The sequence below is a fragment of the Chiloscyllium plagiosum genome, chromosome 35 (genome assembly GCF_004010195.1).
Source record: "Chiloscyllium plagiosum isolate BGI_BamShark_2017 chromosome 35, ASM401019v2, whole genome shotgun sequence".
NCBI classification, from domain to species: Eukaryota; Metazoa; Chordata; class Chondrichthyes; order Orectolobiformes; family Hemiscylliidae; genus Chiloscyllium; species Chiloscyllium plagiosum.
In genome coordinates, this window is record NC_057744.1 from 38885688 (window position 1) to 38907853 (window position 22166).

Consider the following 22166-nt stretch of genomic DNA (forward strand, 5'->3'; position numbering starts at 1 on the left):
TGTACCTCGGACTACAGAATCCCCTAATACAATTGCTCTCTTGAAAGCCAACCTACCCCTCATTGCATTAGAGCCAGTCTCAATACCAGAAACTTAGCTGTTCGTGCTGTGTTCCCCTGAGAATCCATCACCCCCTACATTTTACAAAACAACATACCTGTTTGAAATGGAATATCCACAAAAGACTCCTGCCCTAAGTGCTGTCCTTTCTTACCCTTCCTGGAGTTAACCATCTATGTGACTGTATCTGAGACTTTTCTCCCTTTCCTATAACTGCCATCTATCATATACGGTTGGTGTTGCAAATTCCTCATCACTTCTATCTGTCTCTCCAACCGATCCACTCGATCTGATAAGATTCGCATCCAACAGCATTTATGGCAGATCTAATCCGCAGTAACCCTTAAACACTCTTTAAACTCCCACATCTGACAACAAGTACATATCACTGCAAAGGCCACTTTTACTCCTTCACAATCTACAGACCCAGAAAATAACACCGTCTTATTTCTCTGCAAACACTGCCCCAGGTTAAATTAATAGCTATGGCTTATATTTTAAGGTTAATCAAGAGACTTATCTCCAAAAACATATAATCAAGAAAGAACCCACTGTACTCACGACTGCAGCCTTTCTCTTGGACAGACTTAAAACAACAATTAACTTATCTGATTCTGTGCTGTGAACTTCACCCAATAGTTCCTCCAAGATTAGTTGTGAATTTCACCGTTTGTTAATTTTCCCAGATGCACTCCGATATGCAGCGATACATGAATTTAAACAGCAAAGGCGGTAACTGTGCAGGTTCTCTCTCTCTCTCTCCTACACTGTCCTCACCATGTACTTCCTTTGTCTGCTCTTCTCCCTTTTAAACTGCAATTGTTTTGACTTTTTTTTCCAAAGTTCCAAAACAATGCAACAGCATATAAAACAGTAATTGCTGTTCCTGGAATTCGAGGAAATCACCTCCAACACCTAAAATACCTCAAAAAAAAAAAGGAGCAGCTCTTACAGCCAGAAATTTTTCCTGTCCTCCATCTTGGATTGCCCAGAATCCTCAGTCTCTGCGTGGGTTTCCTCAAGGTGTTCCGGTTTCCTCCCACAGTCCAAAGATGTGCGAATCAGGTGAATTGGCCACGCTAAATTGCCCATAGTGATAGGTGCATTAGTAGGGAGTAGGTGAATGGGTTTTGGTAGGTTACTGTTCGGAGGGTCTCTGTGGACTTGTTGGACTGAAGGGCCTGTTTCTGCACTGTAGGGAATCCGATCTAATGTAATCAGGCCCTTCGGCCCAAGAAGTCCACAGAGACCCTCCGAAAAGTAACCCACCCTACCCTATTCCCCTATCCTATATTTAACTCCTAAATAATGCACCTAACACGACAGGCAATTTAGCATGGCCAATTCACTTGACCAGAACATCTTTGGATTGTGGGAGGAAACCGGAGTACCCAGAGCAAACCCACGCAAACACTGGGAGTATGTGCAAACTCCATACAGGCAGTCGGCCGAAGCGGGAATCAAACCCGGGTTCCTGGCACTGTGAGGCAGCAGTGCTAACCACTGAACCACCGTGAGATATGTAAAATTGAGGCGACAGGGAAATGGCAGACATGTTGAATAATTACTTTGCAGTATTATTTATAATAAAAAGGAAGGTACCTTGCCGTATGGAATGAGCTGCCAGAGGAAGTGGTGGAGGCTGGTACAATTGCAGCTTTTAAAAGGCATCCGGATGGGTATATAAATAGAAAGGGTTTAGAGCGATATGGGCCGGGTGCTGGCAAATGGGACTAGATTGGGTTGGGATATCTGGTCGGCATGGACGAGTTGGACTGAAGGGTCTGTTTCCGTGCTGTACATTTCTATGACTCTTAAGTTCTGAGGAAGCTAATAGTGGATTAGACACAGAATATTCAAAATTAACATAAGTAGAACATTGATAATGAGGAAATTAATGGTACTAGAGAGTGACAGATCCCCAGGACATGATGGTTTCCTTCTGAAGATATTAAAGGAAGTGGAAGGGGGGGACTTTGTAGATGTCCAGAGTTCTTTGGATTGAGGAGTTCCCGCTGGATTGGAAAATTTACATGTCACTCTGCTTTTATAAGAAGGTCAATAGAGGAAAATGGACAAATTAGCCTAACATTTATGGTGAGAAAATTGTTGGGAGTCTATAATCAAGGATGAGGTAACTGAACATCTTGAAAATTTTCAGTTAATCAGGGAGAGCCAGCAAGGATTCATGACAGGTAGGTTATGCCTGACAAAACTCCATGAATCTCTTGAAGTGGTGACTAAGGTAATGGACAAGGGACTATCTGTGGATGCTGTTTTTATGGATATCCAAAATGCATTTGATAAAATCCCACATAAACTTTTAACCCATAGAACTGAGGGCAAGTTATTTACTTAAAGTCATAGAGTTGTGCAACATGGAAACAAACCCTTCAGTCCAACTCGTCCATGCTGCCCAGATATCAAATTAATTTAGTCCCATTTGCCAGCATTTGACCCATATCCCTCTAAACCCTTCCTATTCATGTAGCCATCCAAATGCCTTTTAAATGTTGTAATTGTACCAAACTCCTCCACTTCCTCTGGCAGCTCAATCTGTACATACACCATCCTCTGTGTGGAAAAGTTACCCCACAGTTTGCAGATGGTACCACTTTGGGTGGGAGGGTGCAGAGATCCTTCAGCATGATCTGGACAGGTTGAGTAAGGGGGCAAATCAATGGCAAATGCAGTATAATTTGGATAAATGTGAGGTTACTCACTTCAGAACAAAAGCAAGAAGGCAGATTATTCCCTGAATGGCTATAAATTGGATGAGGGGAGTGTGCAGTGGGACCTGGGTGTCCTTGTGCACCAGTCGCTGAAGGTAGGTATGCAGGTGCAGCAGGCAGTGTAGAATGCTATACAGGTTGCAGGGAGACTTGGATAAACTGCAGTACTGGGCTGAGGTGTGGCAAATGGAGTTCAATGCAGCTAAATGTTAGGTGATGCACTTTGGGAAGAATAACGGGAAGGTAGAGTACTGGGTCAATGGAACAATTCTTGGTAGTGTGGATGTGCTGTGGGATCTTGGAGTCCATGTACATAGATCCCTGAAAGTTGCCACCCAGGTGGATAGTGCTGTTAAGAAGGCATATGGTGTGTTTAGCCTCTCCCTGTAGCTCAGATCCTCCAACCCTGGCAACATCTTTGTAAATCTTCTCTGAACCCTTTCAAGTTTCACAACATCTTTCCGATAGGAAGGAGACCAGAATTGCACGCAACATTCCAACATCGGCCTAAACAATGTCCCGTACAGCCGCAACATGACCTCCCAACTCCTGTATTCAACACTGACCAATAAAGGAAAGCATACCAAATGCCTTCTTCAATATCCTATCTACCTACGACTCTACTTTCAAGGAGCTGTGAACCTGCACGCCAAGGTATCATTGTTTAGCAACACTCCCTAGGACCTTACCATTAAGTGTATAAGTCCTGTTAAGATTTGCTTTCCCAAAATGCAGTCTGAAAAACAACTCTCCACCACCACCCTCTGTCTTCTACCTTTGAGTCAGTTCTCTATCCAAATGGCTAGTTCTTCCTGTATCCCATGAGATTTAACCTTGCTAATCAGTCTCCCATGGGGAACCTTGTCGAACGCCTTACTGAAGTCCATATAGATCACATCTACTGCTCTGCCCTCATGAATTTTCTTTGTTACTTCTTTAAAAAAACTCAATGTTTGTGAGATATGATTTCCCACGCACAAAGCCACGTTGACTATCCCGAATCAGTCCTTGCCTTTCCAAATAAGAGACATACAAGATGATCAGAAGATTAGATAACGGAGACAAAGTTATTTTTCCTAGGCTGATGAAATCAGCTTGTTCGAGGGGTCATAACTTCAAATTGAGGGGTAATAGATTCAAAACAGATGTTAGAGGCAGGTTCTCTGCTCAGAGTGTGGTAAGGGCATGGACTGTTCTACCTGCTAATGTAGTCAACTCAGCCACGTTCGGGAGATGTAAACAATCATTGGATAAGCACATGGATGATGATGGGATAGTGTCGGGAGACGAACTGAAAATAGTTCACAGGTTGGCGCAACGTTGAGGGCTGAAGGGCCTGTTCTGCGCTGTATTGTTCTATGTTCTATGCATGTTAGCCTTTGTTGCGAAATATTTCAAATACAGGAGCAGAGATGTGTTGTTCCAGTCGTAAAGGGCTTTGGTGAGGCCACACCTAAAGTACTGTGTGCAGTTTTGATCTCCTTTTCTGAGCAAGGTTGCTGCTTCACTCCAGAAAGAGCAGCAAAGGTTAACCAGGGATGGCGGGACTGATGTATGAGGAGATTGACTAGGTTAGGATTGTTTTCAGTGGAGTTTAGATGAATTAGAGAGATCTCATAGAGACTTATGAAATTTTAACAGGACTAGATAGAGAGGATGTTCCAAATGGTGGATAAGTCCAGAACCAGGGTCACAGTCTGACGATTTGGGTTAGACCACTTTGGGTGAAGAAATGTCCCCTCTTCTCCGTCCTAAGAGTGGTGAGCCTGTGGAATTCTTTACCACAGGAACTGGATGATGCCAAAACGTTGAATGTATTCAAGGGATGGCTAGATATAGCACTTGGGGTGAATGGGAGGTTATGGGGAGAAAGCAGGATTAGGCTGCTGAGTTGAACGATCAGCCACGATCATGATGAATGGCGGAGCAGGCTCAAATGGCCGTATCATAGTAATAGAAGCAGGAATAGGCCATTGGCCAGCTGAGCCTGCTCCGCCATTCATTAAGATCATGGCTGATCTATTTATTGTCTCAGCTCCTCCTACCTGCATTATTAATTTCCCTACCATGCAAAAACCCGTTCAACTATGTCTTGAATATGTTTATTGAAGCTGCCCCTACTGTTTCCTTGGGCAGAGAATTCCATAGATTCACTATTCTCTGGGAACAGCAGTTCCTCCTCATCTCTGTCCTAAATCTACTCCCTCTAATCTTGAGGCCATGTCCCCTAGTCCTAGTCTTGCCCACCAGCGGAAGCAACTTGCCCTATTCTATCTTATCTGTCCCTTTCATAATTTCGTATGTTTTTATAAGATCCTCTCTCATTCTTCTAAATTCTAGCGCATACAGTCCCAGATGGCTCATCCTCTTTTCATAGGGTCACCCCCTTATTTCCAGAATTAACCTGATGAACCTCCTCTGCATTGCCTCCAAAGCCAGTATATGTCAAAAGACCAGAACTGTGCACAACACTCAGGAACACCTGTACAATTGAACAGAACCTCCCTGCTCTTAAATTCAGTCCCTCTAGCAGTGAAAGCCAATATTTAATTTGCCTTACTCATTACCTGTTGCACCTGCACATCAATTTTTAGCAGTTAATGTGTTAGCATTCCTACGTCCCTCTGCTCAACAGCATGCTGCAATCTTTCATCATTTAAATAATACTCTGACCTCCAATTTTTACTTCCAAAGTGGATAACCTCACATTGGCCAACATTATACCCCATCTACCAGACTTTGCCCACTCACTCAATCTATCTAAATCTCTCTGCAGACCCTCTGTGCTCTGCACAGTTTGTCTTTCCATTCAATTTAGTGGCATCAGCAAACGTAGTTACGTTACACTCAGTTTCTTCTTCTTGGCGGCACGGCGGCTGTGGTACACACTGCTGCCTCACAGCGCCAGGGCCTCGAGTTCAATTCCACTCTCTGGCGACTGGCTGTGTGGAGTTTGCACATTCTCCCTTGTCTGCGTGGGCTTCCTCCGGTGCTCCGGTTTCCTCCCACAGCCCTAAGGTGTGTAGGTTAAGTGCATTGGCCATGCTGAATTGTCCATGGTGTTCAGGGATGTGTAGGTTAGTCAGGGGTAAATATCGGATAATAGTGTAGGAGAATAGATGTGGGTGGGTTACTCTTCGGAGGGTCGGTGTGGATTTGTTGGACCAAAGGACCTGTTTCCACGTGTAGTGATTCTAATTCAACTCATTTATATATATGATGAACAGTTGCAGGTTCAACACCAACCCCTGTGGCACCCTGCTCACCGCTGATCTCCAACTAGAAAAACACCCATTTATCCCAAATTTCTCCTTTCTATTGGTTAACCAGTCCTCTATCCATGCGGGTGTATTCCCCGCAACTCCATGCATTCTTATCTTATGGCCGCATCCTGCACCTGTCTTCTATGTTTCCGGTCTCCCTTTTAAATTCCCCCCACCCCCCAATGATCCGACATGGCGGGCTCGTCGAGAAAGTTAGGTGGCATGGTATCCAGAGAGAAAATAGCTAATTGGATTCAAAATTGGCTCAGTTGTAGGAAGCAGAAGATGATGGTTAACGGTTGTTTCTCAGACTGAAGGCCACAGGGGTTGGTGCTGGAACCTATGGTATTTGTTATTTACATAAATGATCTGGATATGAATGTACAAGGCATGATTAGTACGTTTGCAGATGATACAAAATTAGAAGGTATAGTTGATAGTGAGGAAGCTTATCAAAAATTACAGAGAGATCTTGATCAGATGGGGAAGTTGACTGAAGATTGGCAGTTGTAATTCAATCGAGATAACTGAGGTTTGCACTTTGGAAAGTGAAACCAAGGTAGGACTTATACAGTAAATGGTAAGGTCATGAAGAGTATTGTGGAATACAAGTACATAGTTTGTTGAAAGCAGCGACACAGGTAGGCAGGATGGTGAAGAAGACATTTAGTCTGCTGGCCTTCATCGGTCAATCGAGATAACTGAGGTTTGCACTTTGGAAAGTGAAACCAAGGTAGGACTTATACAGTAAATGGTAAGGTCCTGAAGAGTATTGTGGAATACAAGTACATAGTTTGTTGAAAGCAGCGGTAGGCAGGATGGTGAAGAAGACATTTAGTCTGCTGGCCTTCATCGGTCGAGGCATTGAGTATAGGAGTTGGGACGTTATGTTGCCATTGTATAAGTTGTTGGTGAGGCTGCACTTGGAGTATTGTGTACAGTTTTGGTCACCCTGTTATAGGAAAGACGTAAATAAACTGGAACGAGTGCAAAGAAGATTTACAAGGATGTTACCAAGACCAGGAGGCCTGAGTTATTGAGAGAGGTTGGCCAGAATAAGACTTTATTCCTTGGAATGTAGGAGAATAAGGGGTGACCTTATTGAGGTGTATAAAATCATGAGGGGCATAGATCGGATGAATCCATATAGTCTTTTTCAGAGGGATGGGGAATTGAAAATTAGAGGGCATAGGTTTAGGGAAAAATTTGAGGATCTAAGGTGCAACTTCTTCACACAGAGAGTGGTGCATATATAGAATGGGCTGCCAGAGAAAGAGGTAAAAACAATGACTGCAGATGCTGAAAACCAGATTCTGGATTAGTGGTGCTGGAAGAGCACAGCAGTTCAGGCAGCATTCAAGGAGCAGCAAAATCGACGTTTCGGGCAAAAAAAGAGAAAGAGGTTGAGGTAGGTACAATAGCAACATCTTAAAAATATTCAGATAGATACATGGATGGGAGGGATTTAAAGAAATATGGACCAAATGCGGGCAATTGGAACGAACTGAGTGGGCACCATGATCAGCATGGACCAGTTTGAGCCGAATGGGCCTGTTTCCATGCTATATTATTGTATGATGCTATGATTCTCACCTTAAACCTTTGCGCACTAGTTCTGGATTCCCCCACTCCAGGGAAAAGACTTTGTCTATTTCCCCTATCCATGTTCCACGTGATTTTATAAACCTCTATAAGGTCACCCCTCAACCACCGATGCTGCAGGGAAAATAGCCCCAACCTATTCAACCTTTCCCTATAGCTTAAGCCCTCCAACCTGGCAACATTCTTCTAAATCTTTTCTGAACCATTTCAAGTTTCACAGCATCCTTCCTATAGTAGGGAGACCAGAATTGAATATAGTATTCCAAAAGTAGCCTAACCCATGTCCTGCACAGCCACAACATGACCTCCCAAACCCATTCTCAATGCACTTCCGTAAAAGGCATGCATACCAAATGCCGCCTTCGCTATCCTCCATCCAGTGTCTGAATCCCTGTACTTAACTGGCAGCATCAAAACCAGAAACCTTGTCCTATTTTCTACCACCTCACCCTTCCTCATAAAGAGGCCCTTAACCAGTGGGCCACTGCAAGCACAGATCTAGCTAAGGATCAAATGGGTCACAATAGATTGAGAAATCAACCTGACACCTACTGGGGCCACCCAGCAAAAATTCTGTCCACTTTCCCTCAATACTGTATGACTCTATGACTCCAGCATTTATTGCCCAGAGGGGCAGTTGGGAGTCAACCACGTCGCTGTGGGTCTGGAGTCCCGTGTAGGCCCAGACTGGGTAAAGACGGCAGTGTCCTTCCCTACAGGGCATTAGTGAACCAGGTGGGTTTTTCCCAACAATGGTCATCACTGGGCTCTTAATTCCAGATTTTATAAAAAAAAATTAAATTCCATGATCTGTCATGGAGGGATTTGAACATGAGACCCCGGAACTTGGCACCTGGATCAACAGCCCAGCGATAATGCCACTGGGCCATCACTTCTGCTTCATCCATGTTCCACCACTGTGCAACGATGTGTAGGTTTGGGTGGGTCACCCATGGGGAACTGCAGGGCTTGTGTTGGGGGATTAGGGTGGGTCTGGATTGGACGCTCTCCGGAGGGTCGGCATGGACTCGACTGGCTGAGTGGTCTGCTTCCGCACAGTCAGTTACAAACCTCCTCGAATCCCGACAAACATCACTGAATCAAAGAACTCCACTCCCTTCCGCTTCTGAGATCTCTCAATACCAAAACCAGTTGTACTCCCATAGTGTATTACCTTACACATTAAGCTGCATATGTCCGTTTAACTAATTACCATCGGGGGAGCAGTCACAGCATGTTTGAAATAGGCTACTGGGACAGTGATTAATCTAGTGCTAGATCATGAGGTTGGCAGGAAACAGTCTTTCAGTGACTATGCAAAAGTCTGTGCACCTGGTAACACTTCACTGTGGTTTCTGCAGTGGAGCAGCACAGAACAGAAATTGCTGGAGAAACTCTGGTATGGCAGCATCCTTGGGAAGAAAGCAGAGTTAACCTTCGGGTCCAGAACTTTTCTGTCAGTTCTGAAGTCACTAGACCCAAAATGTCCACTCCGCCTTCTCTCTCCACAGATGCTGCCAGACCTGCCGAGCCCCTCCAGCAATTTCCGTTTTTGTTCCAGATTTCCAGCATTTGCAATTGTTTTATATCCTGTATTTTTCTGTCACTGTTTGATGGGCACAGGATTATAGTGAGTTTGGCTAGAATTTGGCTGAGTGGCAGGTGATAAAAAGTAGGGATAATGGGTAGGTACTCAAATTGGCAGGATGTGACCAGTAGTGTCTCTCAACGATCTATGTTAGAGCCTCAATTATTCCTAGTATTTATTAACGGCTTGGATATTGGCATGGAAAGTCACATATCTGATTTGCTGATGATACAAAGTAAGGCAGCATTTAAGACAGTGTAGATGACAATGTAAAACTACAAAGGGATAATGATTGTCAAGGAGTCCAGCACACAGGTGCAGCAGGTCATCAGGAAGGCTATAGGGGTGTTGCCCTTTATTTCAAGAGAGTTGGAATATAAGAGTAGTGAAGTTTTATTGAACTGTACAAGGTGCTAGTGAGACCACATCTGGGGTGCTGAGAGTAATTTTAGTCCAATTATTTATTAGAGGCAGTTCAGAGGAGGTTATCTGGCATGATCCCCAGTATGGGGGGATTGTCTTATGAGCAAAAGGTTAAATAGATTGGAACGCGACTCATTGGATTAAAAGAATGAAATCTGATTTCATCGAAACCTACAGGATTCTTAAGGGGCTTGACAGGGTCAATACTGAGAGGGTGTTTCCCCACATGGGAGAGTCGAGGACCAGATGGCATAGTTTCACATTCAAAGCGGTGTCAAGTTAAGATTGAGATAAAGAGGAATTTCTTCTGAGGGTTGAGAGTTTTTGTAACTCCTTGCCACTGAGCTATGGGGCAGAGACCTTGTGTATGACGCAGTAAAGGAATCAAGTTACAGGAAAACACAGCAAAGCGGAAATACGGAATGTCCAATTGGCCACGATCCTACGAATGGCAGACAAGGCTCATGGGGCTAATTCCTGTTTCCTATAATCTTTTAATGAATAGGCATAGCTATGGCAGATGGATTTCATAGAACATTACAGCGCAGTATAGGCCCTTCGGCCCTCGATGTTGTGCCGATCTGTGAAATTAATCTGATGCCCATGTAACCTACACCGTTCCATTATTATCCATATATATGTCCAATGCCAATTTAAATGCCCTTAACGTCAGCGAGTCTACTACTGTTGCAGGCAGGCCATTCCACACCCCTACTACACTCTGAGTAAAGAAACTATCCCTGATATCTGTCCTAAATCTAACAGTCCTCAATTTAAAGCTATATTCCCTGGTGTTAGCCTTCACCATCTGAGGAAAAAGGCTCTCACTGTCCACCCTATCTAACGCTCTGATTATACATCTCGATTGAGTCACCTCTCAACCTTCTTCTCTCCAACGAAAATGTCCTCCGTTCCCTCAGCCTTTCCTTATAAAACCTTCCTTCCATACCAGGCAACATGCCAGTAAATCCCCTCTGAACCTTTTCCAAAGCGTCTATAATGCATGACTAGAACTGTATGCACTACTCCATGTGTGGCCTTACCAGTGTCTTGTACACCTGAAGCATGACCTCATGGCTCCGAAACTCAATCCCCCTGCAAATAAACGCCAATACACCATATGCCTCCTTAACAATACTGTCAACCTGGGTGGCAACTTTCAGGGATTTATGCATCTGGACGCCGAGATCTCTGTTCTTCTACACTGCCAAGAATTTTACCGAGAGCGCAGTACTCTGCACTCCTGTTACTACTTCTGAAATGAAATACCTCGCACTTTTCTGTATTAAACTCCATTTGCCACTTCTCGGCCCAGCTCTACATCTTATCTATGTCTCTCTCTAACCCACAACGTCCTTCAGCACTACCAACAACTCTCCTTACTTTAATGTCATCTGCAAATTTGCTAACCCATCCTTCAGTGCCCAACTCCAAACATTTATAAAAATGACAAACAGCAATGGACCCAAAACAGATCTTTGCAGCACACCACTGGTAACTGAATTCCATGATGAACATTTCCCATCAACCACCATCCTCTGTCATCTTTTAGCTAGCCAATTTCTGATCCAAACCGCTAAATCACCTTCAATCCTGAAACTCAGTATTTTGTACAATAGCTTACAGTATGGAACCTTCTCAAACTCCTTACTGAAGTCCATATACACCGCATCAACCACTTTACCTTCATCCACCTGTTTTGTCACCTTCTTGAAGAACTCAATAAGGTTAATTACCTACCCTTCACAAAACCATGTTGACAATCCTTAATCTTAAATCCTTTCCAGCACTTTACCCACAACAGATGTAAGGCTCACTGGTCTATAATTATCAGGCCTATAATAATCAAGAGCACTATTGGAATGCTGGTCTGTATATATCAAGAGGACTGGAGAACAATAATGCAGAAGTTATACTGAAGCTATACAAAACACTGGTTAAACCCCACTTGAGTACTAGGAGCAGCTCTGGGTACTACACCTTAGGAGGGATATATTGGCCTTTCATGAATCATTCCTGAAGAAGGGCTTATGCCAATTCTCCTGTTCGTTGGATGCTACCTGACCTGCGCTTTTCCAGCAACACCGTTTCAGCTTTCATGAATCATACCTGGACTTCAGGGGTTAAGGTTTGATGAGAAATTATGCACGTTAAGCCTGTTTTCTCTCTGGGTGATCTGATTGAAATCTTCCAGATAATAACAGAAAAAGACTACTTGCATTGCTTTGGGTTTCTAGAACGAGAGGGAAGAGTCTGAGAATTTGGGTCAGGCTGTTCAGAAGAGATTTGGGAAGCATTTCTACACACAGAGTGGTAGAGATTTGGAACATTCTTCCACAATGGCAATTGATGCAGGATCAGTTGTTAATTTTAAAACTGCGTTGGTTTTGTAAACAAAATGTTACGGGTTATGGGCCAAAGAGATGTATGTGGAGTTAGGCCACAGTTTAGCCATGATCTTGTGGAATGGTAGAACAGGCTTTAGGCACAGAATGGTCTACTCCTGTTGCTATGTTCCTAACTAGAAACTATCCCTTCGTTGGTGAATTCCAGAACATAAGGTCAATAAGGAGTGTAAATGGGTTGATTTCCAGATTAGCTGGAATCTGATTATTGGTGGAGCAAGTTCAAGGGGCTTAATGGCCTGCTTCTATTCCTTGGATTCCTGAAGCTAATTTAACAACTCAGGAGGAATAGCTTCATGGGAATTCTAAGTGTTAACTCTAATTGTTGTTCTCTTGATCCTCTCAGGTGATTGATGAAAGTTTTGATGTGAAAGAAATGATTTTCAATGCAGAACGTGTCAGTGGAGAAGACAACATGGTATGAATAGCATCTCCTGGTCAGAAGACCCTGTGTGAAATTTGATTCAGATTATGGGATCTAGTTTGTTTTTTCCTTTACTCATTTTTCCCAATGACTCCATCAGGTGTATCTGCTTTAGGAAGTAATGTTTTACTAATGAAATGGTGTACACTTCTGATGCAAAATCTTTGTGCTAAAAAAGGACTTGTAATAATGGATATGATTATTAGTCTGACTTGCCCTTTCTTGACAATTTCAACTAATTTTAATTACGCTCATGCTTAATTTGATCAAAGGTGTGCATTCATTTATTTTTCTCCTAGCATATAGCTAAAATAATAAATATTTGTGAAATTTGGAGAGAGCCATGATAGACTAATGTGCTAAATGTTTGTGCTTCTCCAGGACACTGATGGGAATATTCAAGATGGCTTCAGCTTAAGTAGCAGTGCTCTTATTGGCATGTTAGTGATCGCAGTTGCAGTAGCCACAGTAATTGTCATCAGCTTGGTGATGCTGCGCAAGAGGCAATATGGCACTATCAGCCATGGCATTGTAGAGGTGAGCAGTGTAAGCTGAATTAATATTGCATGTCTCTGTGTTTTGACGGTATCTTAATTTTGATTAAAGTTAAGGATGCCAGAAGAATCTCCCACTGGGAAGTGAAATATCCTGCCCATCCACAGCTTCTCCCTCAACAGAAACTCCAATCACCCACCATGCAATCCCCACACTTACACTGATCAACCCCACCTGCCTACCCTATATGCCCTCCCCACCCAACCTTTCTGTGCACACACACTGGTACCCAATGCTGAATTGTACGCTTTTCCCACATAGTACCCACTGATTATGGAATGGACTCTCTCACCAGCATCTCAGCATATAGCAATTCCAAGTCAATAATTACATTATCAGAGGTACCATGAAGATGTTTGCTGATAAGTGCTCCCTGCTGGCATTGAATTATTTTGTTATGAGCCAGCCATTTCTTTGTTTCTCTAAGTGAGGTTCTGAATTTGTTGTATACTCCAGGCAAAGTAGAACTCAAAAGCTGTCATTTGGGGCTGCGTCATCTTGTACCACATCAATCCCTAATGTGTGTCTAAGACATCAGAAATAAAGGAAGAGTGCCACACACACAGCCTAACTCACTATCCTACACTCATTATGTAAAAGATCTGCCTGAGCCACCACACTAATCTGTGCATGGTGGGTGGTTGGAGTTGTGTGTTGAGGGGGAAGCTGTGTATGGGGCAGGAGCTCTGTGATACAACGTGGCAAAATATTTCACATGTAAAAGCTAGTTTGTTTTCAATATATCTTAAGTATTGGATTTATTCAGTTCTGATTTCATTTGTATTGATATATTTAAGGTAGCTGCACAGGTATGAGAAATTAGAACATAGAACATAGAAGAATACAGCGCAGTACAGGCCGTTAAAGTCCCCCATAACAACCACCCTATTACTGTCACTCATCTCCTGAATCACCTTCCCAATCCTTTCTTCAATGATTCTAGGAAATTATGGAGAATGTTTCCCTCCATTTACTTGTGTCAATAAAGACAAGTGAGTATATATTCTGTCAGGCAACACTAGATTAGATTAGATTACTTAGTGTGGAAACAGGCCCTTCGGCCAAACAAGTCCACACCAACCCGCCGAAGCACAACCAGACCCGTTCCACTACATTTACCCCTGCCCCTAACACTACGGGCAATTTAACATGGCCAATTCACCTAACTTGCGCATGTTTGGACTGTGGGAGGAAACCGGAGCACCCGGAGGAAACCCACGCAGACACGGGGAGAACGTGCAAACTCCACACAGTCAGTTGCCTAAGGCGGGAATTGAACCCGGGTCTCCAGCGCTGTGAGGCAGCAGTGCTAACCACTGTGCCGCCTACAATTGGAGGCAAAAAAACAATTTGGAGAAATTCGAAATGAAAACCAGTAACGTTGGAAGTAGATAATATGGAGAAATGTTAACTATTTGGGAAGAGTTCTTCATAATTTAACCTGAAAACAAACAAAAATAACAACATTTGTTAGTGGAAGCAGGAGAATAAGGGGAATAATATTCTGAACCCCTGACATGTTAATTTAAGAAAAGATAAACAAGATATTTAAACTTTGGGCTCCAGTGGACTTGTTTTGTTGCGACTAATGCCATCTCTGAACACTTCCTGATATCCCTTCCCACTCGTGTCTCTTTTCCTCCTTCAAACTCCATTTCCTGTATGTTCATCTCTTCAAAGTATTAACTTCCAAATTTTCAGTTGTCTCTTCTTTGTCCCTGAATTCACTATGATTTGTATTTTCAGTATAATTTATCTGCAACAGATCATTGAAGAAGGATAATCTATGCACACATTGCACAGATGATGGATAATCTATGCATAGATCATTGAAGATGTTAGGACTGGTGAAGAGAACAGAGCATCCAGTGTTCTAGGCTTTGTTAATAGGGGCATAAAGTATAAGAGGGTTATGAATGTGTACAAGACACTTGTTAAACCTCACTTGTCAGGAATGATTAGTAAGTTTGATAATGACATTAAAATAAGCGGTATTGTGGACAGTAAGGAAAGTTCTCAGAAATTGCAGCAGGACCTTGATCAGTTGGGGAAGTGGACTGAGAAGTTGTGAGGTCTTGCATTTTGTAAAGTCAAATCGGGAGTTTTATGGTGAATGGTAGGGCTTTCAGGGATGTATTGGAACAGAGGGATCTTGAAGTTCAGATTCACAGTTCTCTGGAAGTGGAGTCACAGGTAGACAGGGCAGTGAAGAAGGCTTTTGGCACACTGGTCTTTCAGTCAGGCCATTGAGAATAGAAGTTGGGACATTATGTTGCAGTTGTACAGAACACACTTGGTCACTTTGCTCTAGGAAGGATGTTATTAAATTGGAAAGAGTGCAGGAGAAATTTATAAGGATGTTGCCAGGAATCAAGGGTGTGAGTTATAGGGAGAGATTGGACAAGCTGGGAGGGGATCCTAAAGAAGTGTGTAAGATCATGAGAGGCACGGATAGGGTGAATGCACTCCGGGTTGGGGAAATGAGGACCAGAGGGCATCAGTTTGAGGTTAGAGAGGAAAGAATAAAAGGAAACCTGAGGGGCAACGTTTTTACATAGAAGGTGGTATGCATATGGAATGAGCAGCCAGAGGAAGTGGTTGAGTCGGGTACATTAACAACATTTAAAAGGCATTTGGACAGATACATGAATAGGAAAGATAAGAAGGATATGGGCCAAGTGCGGGGAAATGGGGTTAGAGGGGATGGACATTTTGGTTGACATGTACTAGTTTGGGTGAAAGGGACTGTCTCTGTGCTGTGGGATTCTATGACCTCACCTGGACTTTTGTGGGCAGTTATGGGTGCCACATTATAGACAAGGTGCAAATATATTGGAGAGCATGCAATGCAATTTACTAGAATGGTTCCAGGATGAGAAACTTCAACCAAGAGTATACATTGAAGAAGTTGAGACTGCTCTCCATGGAGAGGAATGGCTGAGAGGAGACCTGCTTGCGGCTTTTAAATTCATGAGCTGCCTGGACGAAGTAGATAAGGAAAAGCTGTTTCCGCTTGTAAACGAGAGGGCATCAATTTAAAATGATGTGACAAAAACATTTCTCATAGTAAGCTGTTACTATGAGAAATGCACTGCTTGGAAATGTGGTGGAGGCGACAGCTTCAATTGAAGCATTCAAAGGGTATTGGATGGTTATTTGGATAATGGTGTACAGGAATATGGAGAAAATGCAGGAGGTTTGCATCAAGAAAGGGTTGAACTGTTTCTTTAGCTTGACGTGAAGGATAGAATACCACAACTAACAAGTTTTGCTAAACCTGGTCATTGGTTAAGTCTCTGATGGAATACTGTATCCAAGGCTGGGCACCATGTTCAAGAAGGATGTTAAGTCCTCAGTAAAGCCGCAGGGGAGATATACAAGAATGGTATCAGGGATGAGGAACTTCAGTGAAGTGCAGACATTAGTGAAAGTGGAGTGTTTCTCTTTGGAGCAGAGATGTTAAAGGGGACAAATAAAGTTGTGCAAAGTTGGGAGTGATTTTAGTGAAGGTATGAGAAGAATCTGTTCCCAATGGCAGAATATTGAGTAAACAAATATCATGGGTTTTTTTCGATCTCTGTGCCCTTCAGCAAAGCCGTTTTCTTTTTTGAGCCCTTTATTCATCTTGCCATCCACTCATACTAATTTCTCTCTTGCTTTTTGGATACCTGTTGAGACTCATGAGTGTCTCCATTTGTATTATTTCTGTTTCCTTTTTCCCAATCTCTCTCTCTAACTTTCAATATAAGCATGGATGATTTCAATTTCATATCTTCATTTCAGATTTTTCAAAGTTATCTTTGAGTCTTCAAATTTCTGGCTCTCAAATTCTTACTTTATAAATTTTCATCTTGTAATTTTTACAAAATTCAACAGATAAGCAGTCAAACTTGGTTTTGTGTTATTTTAGATGGGAAGAGCCTAACCTACTCCCAGTGGGTTACATATGACACATCATGGTATATTACACTGTACTCATAACTTTAAAATTCATTCATAAGAGTTCTCATAACAAATAAATAATTACATAACATTACAAAGTAGGATCATTTGCAGAAAAAACATAGAATTAAAGTCCCTACAGTGTGGAAACAGGCCCTTCGGCCCAACAAGTCCATACCGACCCTCCAAAGAGTAACCCACCCAGACCCATTCCCCCAAACCCTTTATTTACCCCTGACCAATACCCTACACTATGGGCAATTTTAGCATGCCCAATTCACCTAACCTGCACATCTTTGGATTGTGGGAGGAAACCCATGCAGACATGGGGAGAATGCACAAACTTCATACAAACAGTCACCCGAAGCTGGAATCGAACCCGGGTCCCTGGCGCTGTGAAGCAGCAGTGCTAACCACTGAGCTACCATGCAGCACAAAAGCAATGCCAAACATAGACCCTGCAGTGTGAACCTGCCACTTGCAAACCGCAATGCTATACCAGGTCAGTATCACGCTGTAACCATTTGAGCTAATCAACCAATACAAGAGGGAGCTAACTGTGAAAACCTCTGCTTCATCTGGGATATGAACCTGGGACTTCTCTCTCACACTTTGGGTCAATGCAGTATGTAAGACACCACTGGACCAACGAGCCAACTGAGTTTTTGAAGTGGAAAGTTTGTTTTCTGTTTTTTTAAAAATACGTTCCCGCCTCAGGACTGTCTGTGTGGAGTTTGCACATTCTCCCCGTGTCTGCGTGGGTTTCCTCCGGGTGCTCTGGTTTCCTCCCACAGTCCAAAAATGTGCAGGTGAGGTGAATTGGCCATGCTAAATTGCCCATAGTGTTAGGTGAAGGGGTGAATGTAGAAGAATGGGTCTGGGTAGGTTGCGCTTCGGCGGGTCGGTGTGGACTTTTGGGCTGAAGGGCCTGTTTCCACACTAAGTAATCTAATCTAATCTAAGTAAGAGTTTTAATCTGAAGCCAGAGTTTCAAATGCATGTAAGTAAAAATAAAGTTGCTGTACCACTCCTACTGGACTGATGTCTCATGAGAGAGGTCTCCATGACTGGAGATTGTTATAGGACGTAACCAAGCTTCAGGTGAGGGGAGAGGCTGAGAAGGAGTGTCCTTCATAGTAAGCTCAGCTGGTGCAGGAGTTGAACCCATGCTGCTGGCATTACTCTGCATCGCAAACTAGCCGACAATCCTTCTTAACTAACCCCACAGCTAAGTATAAGTGGAAGATTGTACAGGGTGCTGCTCCTCCAATCAGAAGCCCTTTCTGTCCAATTTTTTGTGCTGTAGGTTAACCAGTAAACTTAGCAGCAGCAAACATAAGAGGGAATTAATCAGTAATTGGCGAAGCAGCAAACAGCGTGAGGCCTGGAACCGGGTTGGGAGACTGGAGCATGGCTCTGGAAATAGGAAGCTTCCAGGGAGACTCTTGCATTAGAGAGGATGTGAAGATGATGAGAGCCATACCACAGGGTGGAGGGGATTTACTAGCTGTTCCTTGCCAATGAGTGGAAATTGATTGTATTTAAGTCTTGCTTGGAAAAAAAGAAATTTAACCATTTTCAGTTCAATCTGAAATATTTGATAATGGATCTGTAATGCTGGTGGATAGCTAGAGTGACCAACTGAGAGAATATTTGAGAGTGGGGGAGGGGGCAAGTTGTGCAAAAGAGAGAAAGGGTTAAGAAGGTAAGAGAATAGGAAAGGGAAAGCAGGCTGAGAGAAGGAAACCCTGCTCATTTCTGACCTTCACTTTTATGAAGCCAACTGGGAGTGTGCTCCACCAGATCAACTGAGATGTTGTGCTTTCACTATTTTAAGTTCTGTGCAGTTTTATTGTCTTCTGTTTGTCCCAAAACTACCCTTGTGCCATTTTCTAGTTTATGTACACAGAACATACGCAACCTTATTTACATCAAATTTAAGACAGTCAATCCACTTTGGGTCATTTTGGTATTGTGACCATTCAAGGGAATTTCACTGGTGTATTTTATAGCATTGCTCAATGGAACAGGTACATTTGAGAAGCTGCACTAGTCAAATTAGTTAATTTGATAAACACAAGTTCTTGTTACATGCAAAGTTCCTTTGATTTTGTAGGAATAAAAAAGAAAGAAGCACTTCTGTCTTGTATCGAAAACAATTACAAATCTTTGTGTTTGCTTGATCTACCATAATCTGTTCATAATCATTTATTGGTTTGAAATCTTAACCATTCGATTATCATGCAGCAGCAGTTCTTCAGATACCAACTTAGCAAAGTCGTAAAAATTAGTGATGCCAGTATGTGAGCGTCTTATTCTCTCAGAATTTCAGTCTTAACTCTTCTGGTTTGTTTCCACAGCTAAAAATGGAGTTATAGATTCTGTATAAGTAAGTTCTTTGGTTTTACAGGTTGACCCCATGTTGACTCCAGAGGAGCGCCACCTGAACAAGATGCAAAATCATGGTTATGAAAACCCAACCTACAAGTATCTGGAGCAGATGCAGATCTAACACCAGATGCTAAATCGGGCCAAATGCAACACATTCAACCAACCTTCCAACTACTGAACTGTAATCTTAGAGGTCTCCATTTCACATACACAATTCAGAGTGTAAAACACTTATTACTGTAGATTGTAAGATTCCCATTCTTTTAAATGGGCTTGAAATGTAATACAATATATATGATGTATAATCGTAAGAAAGTCTATTACCTGATGATATAGTTATTTCCTTTTTAAAATTATTGTAAATCAGTTTTATTTGTGTGTCACAAAGATCTATAAATAGAGGCTGTAGATTTCTACTTAATGGAGCACCATATGTGAAGGGGATTTGTACTGATTTATCTCATGGAACCTGCAGGAGTTTCTGCTGTAATCTATGTTTAAATGGTTAACACTGTGATAGGCAGCTGACCAGGAAGTGATCATTCCATTTTTCATTGTGCGTCTGTGTAATTGTAAATTCACGTCGCAATTTCTGAGGTTCTGAAAACCTGTGGCTTGTTTCCCCTGCACATTCCTTATTTGTTTTGTCAAAATATGCACATTTTTCAGTTGTATTACTGTGGTAGCTTCAACTTGCAGGGCTACTGAGGGCAAACTCATCAATAAACTTTACTTCCAGAAATGTACCACGCCCTTGCATGTTGTATTTTCTCACATCTGACTTTGCCTGGTTCTGTTACAGGAGATCTGGGAAGAAACCTGTGTAATTACTTGGTTGGATAGGTAAAAGTACAAACTGGCATTCCCAACTGTGGAGAGGGAGCCTGGTTTGGACTGGGCAAGATTTGTTAGCTGGATAAGATATTTGGTTGAAGGTCTTACATGTTGCCCATGCATTGTAATTTCAATGAACCTTTTTACAGGAGGACTTGTACAAAGTCCATGTGGGAAACAGAAAAGGGCAATGAAAGTAACCATCCTGGGAGGTGAGTTTTTGTAATAAATTTGACATGAGTATTCACTAATACAGAATAACCATTTGGACCTGCAACTTGAAAAAGATGGGCCATGAGATGTGTAGTGGTGCAGTTGGTATAACAGCATGTTTCTTGTGTTTGAGTGGAGTCAATTTCTGCTTCAGCTGCAGTCTGGATTTACTTAGTTCTTCCAAAGTTGTTCAGCAAGGAACACAGACGTTGGCAAATATATTGAGGAATATTTTTCCCAACATGAACAATGGGAAGGACACTGTGTTGACTGTAGACCAATCATTGATTGTTGACTGATGACTGTGAAAAGTGATATGTATATAATGTTAAAGGGTGTTAAATGGTTGTGATGCCATTCACTTGCTGCTTCGATGTCATCTGTTGCTTCTGAAGCTAATTTCCCTCCAAAGAGGACCACATTATACAAGGAAAACTGTTTTGTGAAATACAGGAAGGAAGTGAAGTACTAAAGAGATGTAATTATGAGGGACTTAGAATAAAGAAGGATCTATTTCCTTTATTAAAAGGGGTAATCAATAATGAGGGGGTGTAATTTCAAGTAATTGGCAGAAGGATTGAAATGGAGTTGAGAAGAAATTCTATCTGAAAAGAGGCTCAAATATTTGGATATGCACAAAGGCGCTAATGAATCTTCATGTGGTGCAGGTACACCCACAGAAGGGAGCTCCAGGATGTAGACCCAGCAAGAGTTAAATGAATGAATCTATAGTTGCAAGTCCGGATGGTGTGTGCTTGGAGGGGAGCTTGCATATCATGGTGCTCTGATTAATTTGCTGCCTTGTTCTTCTTGATAATACAGGTCACAGTTGTGGCATGCTTGTCACTTTCTACTGATCAGACCAAGTGTGATACATTGTTGAAAAGCTACTAGATGTAGGCATAGCCTGATTCAGTATTTGAGTAGCAACAAATGGCCACACTTCTGTCATTTGAAGGAAAGGCCATTGTTGACACAGATTAGTTTTCAGACTGGCGAAATAATTGCAGTCAAATTATTTGGGCTGGATGTTAGGTCCATTGTTTCTGATATACGTTAATAGCCTAGATCTTGGGTGAACAAGGCATAATTTAAAAAATTTGTGGATGATACAAAGTTTGTAAATATTGTCATTTGTGTGGATAATAGTGTAGAACTTCAATAGAATGTAAACTGGTTGATGGAATGAGCAGACAAGTGGCAGATGAAATTCAGTGCAATGTGAGATGATTAACTTTGTTCAGAATAATGAATAATGAAGGTAATAATTCTAAAGGAGATGCAGTGTAGGGGGACCTGGTTCTTCTAAATTGAAGGTGGTAGGATAGGTTGAAAAAACAATTAATAAAGTATATAGTATCCTATCCTTTACTTTTTGCTTTTATACCCTATGTCCTATTAATAGTGTTAAAAAATGTTGTTGGAAGAGCGCAGCAGGTCAGGCAGCATCCAAGGAACAGGAGAATTGACATTTCGGGCATAAGCCCTTCTTCAGGAATGAGGAAAGTGTGTCCAGCACACTAAGATAAAAGGTAGGGAGGAGGGACTTGGGGGAGGGGCGTTGGAAATGCGATAGGTGGAAGGAGGTCAAGGTGAGGGTGATAGGCCGGAGAGGGGTGCGGGCGGAGAGGTCAGGAAGAAGATTGCAGGTTAAGAAGGTGGTGCTGAGTTAGAGGGATTTGACGGAGACAAGGTGGGGGGAGGGCAAATGAGGAAACTGGAGAAATCTGAGTT

General features: G+C 42.4%; 1 protein-coding gene across 3 annotated transcripts in view; it reads left to right on the forward strand.

Moving 5' to 3' along the window:
• aplp2 (amyloid beta (A4) precursor-like protein 2) overlaps positions 1-20131 on the forward strand; it is a 223482-nt gene extending 203351 nt beyond the window's left edge. For all 3 annotated transcript variants that reach the window (XM_043676955.1, XM_043676956.1, XM_043676957.1), the window contains 3 exons: positions 12420-12491; positions 12879-13034; positions 19405-20131. In XM_043676955.1, the coding sequence (XP_043532890.1) occupies positions 12420-12491; positions 12879-13034; positions 19405-19506 (330 nt within the window). In that variant the 3' untranslated portion in view covers positions 19507-20131. The remainder of the gene's footprint in view (positions 1-12419; positions 12492-12878; positions 13035-19404) is intronic.
• Positions 20132-22166: the final 2035 nt, after the last annotated feature.